Source organism: Nestor notabilis, unplaced genomic scaffold (genome assembly GCF_000696875.1).
Source record: "Nestor notabilis isolate BGI_N333 unplaced genomic scaffold, ASM69687v1 scaffold30221, whole genome shotgun sequence".
Classification (NCBI taxonomy): Eukaryota; Metazoa; Chordata; class Aves; order Psittaciformes; family Psittacidae; genus Nestor; species Nestor notabilis.
Window position 1 is genome coordinate 1 of NW_009916512.1, and position 5,767 is coordinate 5,767.

The window sequence follows — 5,767 nt, forward strand, 5'->3', positions numbered from 1 at the left end:
GGAGACCTGGGCCTGGTGGAGGTGGTTGGGCTATGGTACCGCTGCTGCGTGGTGAGTCGCTGCGGCCAGGACTACCGCGTGTTCCTGCTCGATGAGGGCTGCATGGTGGTCACGTCTGCCTATTACCTGGCGCGGGGCTGCGAGGAGCTTTTCTGCCTGCCCCCGGAGGTGCTGGGCTGTATTGTGGCTGACGTTGTACCCTTTGGAAGCCCCGGAGGGGCAGCGTGTGGGGATGCTCCGTTCTCCAACTGGACGGTGGAGGCTATGGAGTTCCTGAGCTTCCTGCATGGCAAGGAGATGTCTGGACGGGTGCAGGAGGTGATGACACCACAGCTCATAGTGCTTGAGCTGCCCCAGCTCGCAGCCCAGATGCATCACCTGGGCCTGGCCAGGCGGGTCACTCCCAGCTGGTTCTGCCAGATGCTCAAACAGTGCCTAGTTTATGGCCACCCAAGGAACCACCTCCAGGTACAGCCTTCAGCATGTTCCCTTGTATCTTCTGCAGTGCCGCAGCTTCCCCATGTTTTGCTTTCGTATCAGCCTGTGTCACCTCCTTTGGATTACGTTTACCCGCAGCTTCAGTTGGATGTGACAGAGTCTGTCCTAGTGACCCATGTCTCTGACCCACACCACTTCTACTGCCAGTTGAAGAGCTTGTCTCAGGAGATCTGTTGCCTTTCTGATACCATGCACCACACTTATAAATCCTGCTCCTGCTTGCCATTACCCAGAGTGGGCTCGCCTTGTGCTGCCCGTGGCAGAGATGGCAGGTGGTACCGTGCACTCCTACTGGAGCTTATTGCTGGGAAGAAGAACCAGCAAGTGGCTCTAGTGATCTTTGTGGACTATGGCAGGAAGGAGACTGTGACCAGAGCTGACCTGTGCCATTTGCCCCCTGAGTGTTTCCATGTGCCTGTGGTAACTTATGCATGTGCTCTTCAGGGTATCTCGGATGGGGGCTGTGGCTGGTCCCCATTGCAGATCAGTAAGCTGAAAGCATTAGTGCTAGGCAAAGGAGTGAATGCTCACATCAAAGCCTTTAACTCCTTTGAGCATCTGTATTATGTGAACCTGTATGGGGAAAATGGCATCAACTTTAACTATGTTTTTGGGCTGCAGGCTTGCTGCCTGGTCAGCAGCCATACGCAGGTGAGCCAAACTGAGGGTCGGGAGCAGTTGGAAGTAGAAGAATCCACAGCTGAACTGGAATTGCCTCCAGGAGCACCTCCCATTGCTTTAGCGCATGGGGATTTGGCTTCTGCGCCTGTAGTTGATGTACATGTGAATCTGGGCGCGTTTTATGATGTGCAGGTCTCCCACCTCCGGGACCCATCTGAGTTCTGGCTGCAGCTCCATGAGCATCGCCGGCTCTTTGGGCAGTTGAAGCAGTGCATGTGGGATTTTTATTCACACGCCATGAAGCTGGATGGTGCTGGGTGGGATCTACAGCCTGGATCCCTTTGTTGTGCCAGTGGGAAAGAGGGTGTCTTTTATCGAGCAGTGGTCACCAGGGTGCTGGACAGTGGGGTAGAAATATACCTGGTGGACAGAGGCAATACAGAAACTGTTCGTCGGTGTGCGGTGAAGGAGCTGCTCCCTCGGTTCAGGGAACTGCCTGCTTTAGCTCTGAAGTGTTGTTTGGCAGATATCTGCCCTCTGAGAGGGAGTTGGAGTGAAGCATCTGTGTCTGCATTTAGAGAGATTGTACTGAACAAGGGACTAAAGGTTCATTTTTTGAGTGTGCAGGGTGACAAATACATGGTTGAAATTTTTGACCAGTCCCAATTAGGAGAGAAAAGTGTAAGTAAACTCATGGTTCAGGGTGGGTATGCTGAATACCAGAGGTGTGAAATACCCAAGAGTGTCCAGAAATCGCCTGATATGGCTGTGAGCCTGGCCTCGTGTGCTGGGGAGGAAAACCAAATAAAGGCAGAGAAGAGGTTGGGAGCGGAATCTGATCTGAAGAGAAGCGATAGAGCACTTAATTCTTATGCAGCTGTAGAGATCAGAGGGAGCCCTGTTGCAGCCATTCACAATTCTGCAAGTAGTGAATCTCTTCCTGCTCAGAAGTGTGAGGGCAAGGAAAACCCGCCCATCTCGTGTACACAGAATTACGACAAAATGAAGCTAAGCTCCTCTTACGGAAGTCAATTAGAAGTGGGAACTACAGTTAATGTTGTAGTGTCATATGTTGAAAATCCGGGTTATTTTTGGTGTCAGCTAAGTAGAAATTGCCAAGCCCTGAAGTTATTAATGTCTGAAATTCAGGAGTATTGTGAAAATTCATCCCACCCGGATGTTTGGCCAAATTCTCTATGTTTAGCCCAGTACTCGGAGGATGAAAAATGGTACAGGGCTTTAATTATCAGTGAAGTTCCTTCTGCAGAAAAAGTAGAAGTCATATATGTTGACTATGGCAACAGAGAGTTGGTCTCTCTAGCAAACCTCCGCTCAACTCAAAAACGCTTTCTTAAGTTAGAAGCTCAGGCTTTCAGGTGCAGCCTGTACAACTTAATTCAACCAAATGGTCAGGATCCTTTTGCTTGGGATGAAAAAGCAGTTCGGGCTTTTCAGGAGTTCATTGATACTTCTTCATCTCATCTTGAACTGAAGTGTACGATATTTGCCTTGGCTTCAATAAGCAAGGAGCTGTTTAACATTGTAGATTTAATGACACCGTTTCAGAGTGCTTGCCAGTTTCTGACAGAGAGGGGTGTAGCCAGACCTTTATCTCCTCAAAAGCCTCTGTCATCCTTGGTTCAGCTTCATTCTTACTATTATTCTATGCATGGTATCAAAATTGGGAATGAGGAAGACATCTACATTACACATGTTGAGGATCCATGGACATTTTACTGCCAACTCGAAAGATGTGCAGGTGTCTTAGCACAGCTTACCGATAACATTGGTCGCCTAAGTGAAACAATGACCAGCTTAGAAACCTTGCCAAAGTCTGAGAGCTTGTGTCTAGCCAAGTATACTGACAATCACTGGTACAGGGGAATAATTATGAAAAGGAAACCCGATACAGAAGTCTTCTTTGTGGATTTTGGGAACACAGAGACAATAGATAAAGAGAATCTGCTTCCTTTACCCAGTAATGCTTGTGATATCTTGCTTTTGCCAATGCAAGCCATAAAGTGTGCCTTATCTGATATATCTTATGTTCCTGAAGAAGCTACAGCATGGTTTAAGCAAACTGTCCTAGAAAGGCAATTAAAAGCAATCATAGTAGCAAGGGAATCTGATGGTAAACTGTTGGTTGAGTTGTTTGATGGTAATACTCAAATTAATGCAAAACTGAAGGAGTTAAGCTTAGTAAACAATACAGGAATTAGGCCTGTAGAAAATGAAACTTTGTGCTCTAGAAATACAGATGTGATAGAGAAGAATGAGAGTGCAGAATCCTTTTTAGATGCAGGTAGACCTCTTGAAAGAAAAATAAGCAGATCTGAAGCCCAAAGAGAAGAGGGGGAGAGCAAAAGGCACTTCAAGAAAGAAGATGAAAACCTTTCGCAGCCTGCTGCAAAGGGAGATCTGGCAGCTGGATTACTAGAATCTGATGAAGTGATTAGCAGTAAGAAGGATGCTTTGTTGTTAAGTAAAGGAGGGAAGGAGTCTTTGCTCTCCATCCAAATGGATACACAGTCAGATATTAGATCTGATGCTGAAGGCGGGAGTATAGTGCTTAGAAACATATCTGATCTACTGCAACAGAAGATAGTGCCAGGTCTTAAAGTGTCAGTGTATGTGTCTCATATGAATGATCCACTGGATTTTTATGTTCAGCTAGAAAGTGATGAGGCTCAGCTTAACAACATTTCAGAATGCTTAAACGATAGGACACAAACAAAGAACCCTTGTGGACAACTTTTCCAAGTGGGAGACTTAATCAGTGCCATTTATTCAGAAGACAGCCTGTGGTATCGAGCTGTAGTGAAAGAGAAGACTTCCAATAATTTGATAAGTGTACAATATATTGATTATGGTAATACTTCAGTAATTAATGTTGGTCAAGCACACAGACTCCCTGAATGCTTGTTATCTATTCCAGCAATAAGCATTCACTGCTTCCTAGGTGGACTTAAATGCAAAGAAAATGCAGACTGGGCAGAGAAAGCCATGCTTTACTTCACCAAGAGAACAAGTGAAGTTCTGCTAACGTGTGAATTTGTGGAGAAGGTTAAGGATAAATGGGAGGTTATCCTCAGTGACCATGAAGGTGTAATAACTGTGGATTTAGCTGATGAAAATCTTGCAAGTAGCGAAAGATCTTGTTCAACAGAAATACTTGATAAAAGAGAGAACAGTGACATAATAACTGCGTGTGAGCCTTTACTGCCTCAGGCACAAAATAAAACTTCTTGTGTAAGTAATGATAAGTCATTTATCTGGAAATTTCCAGAGGCAGGCCAGACTGTGAAAATTTATGTCACAGTGGGAAATGGTCCAGAATACTTCTGGAGTTGCACTGCTGATACAGAAGACATGAAGTACATAGAGGAAAAAATAGAGGAAGCTGGAAACATTGGACTAAACTCTTTAAATGGTGGTGGAGCTTGTATTAAAAGTGGTGATATTTGTCTAGCAAAATACAGTCAAGATGGGAAGTTCTACAGAGCTAAGGTCAGCAGCGTAGAAGGCAACAGCGTAGTTGTTAGACACGTGGATTATGGAAGTGAGGAAATGATTAGCATGGAGTTGGTCAGACAGATTCCATGTGAATTGATCCAAGTACCTAATCAAGCATTTGCTTGCTGTCTGTCAGGTTTCAGTTCCTCTGAGGGCTCATGGCTTAGTGAAGCAAAAGAGAAGTTTTATGATATGACCCAAGATGTCTTACTAGAAGCAAAAGTAATAGAAACTCAGGAATGCAAAACTTCTGAAGTCCCTCTGTCTGTTGTCAAGCTGGAGGCTTCTGGTAAGAGTATTAATGAAGAGATGAAGTCTTTTTGGAAGGCTAATAAAGGATCTGGTGACAAGGCTTTCTCAGACCTTGAGAACCCCTTAAAGGAAAACAGATGTTCAAAGAATCTTTGTCCGGAAAGAGAAACTCCTGTCGTTTGTGGATTAGCTCAAGAAGAAAGTGAAAGTGCTTTACTTAGTTCTGAACCTTTCCTGGGTGTAACTTCTGAGTGTTTCAATACTGTAGAAACAAGTATGTCAGTGGGAGCTGTTGAGTGTATGTCTGGGAAGGCTGATGATGGATGTGAAACAGCTGAGCATAAAAGCAACTTTGATAAAGATATGCCTCTAGCTGGAGGAGACAGCAATAACAATGTGTTACTAGAACCAGTGAGAAGCTACAGGCTTCAAGTTCTGCAGAGTGAAATGAAAGCTGAAGTACAAGAATTATCTGCAAAAGCATTTCAAGAGGATGCTGAGCTAAAAGAACTGACAGGCAATGCCTCAGCAGCCAGTCTTTTCCTAGGAAACAAACAAGAACTGCAAAGAGAGCCAGTGCTACAGTCAAGTGATGAAACAGAGATACTGGAACTGGATCAGTTACAAGCTCAGTGTTCATATGATGATCTAAAAGAGTTAATACTGGAGCTAGAGGCACTTTCAGTGCAGCCCTTCTTTGCTGAAGTAACAAAGGAAGCTCTGGAAACAGAGTCATTTGAAACGCAGACAGCTTCGGGTGATAAAGTAGGAGAGAAACTGTTGGAACAGGAATCATTTGAACTGCCAGTCATGAGTGAGGAGACAAAGGACTTGGCAGCTCTGAACTTTCTTGAACTCCTACCATCACTTAATGAGGGAAAGA

At 45.0% G+C, this 5,767-nt stretch overlaps 1 protein-coding gene across 1 annotated transcript in view; it reads left to right on the forward strand.

Moving 5' to 3' along the window:
* Positions 1-3: 3 nt before the first annotated feature.
* LOC104413587 (tudor domain-containing protein 6-like) overlaps positions 4-5,767 on the forward strand; it is a gene marked incomplete at its 5' end in the record, with an annotated part of 10,218 nt that continues 4,454 nt past the window's right edge. The window contains 1 exon segment of the mRNA XM_010024622.1: positions 4-5,766. Coding sequence (XP_010022924.1) covers positions 4-5,766 — 5,763 coding nt within the window.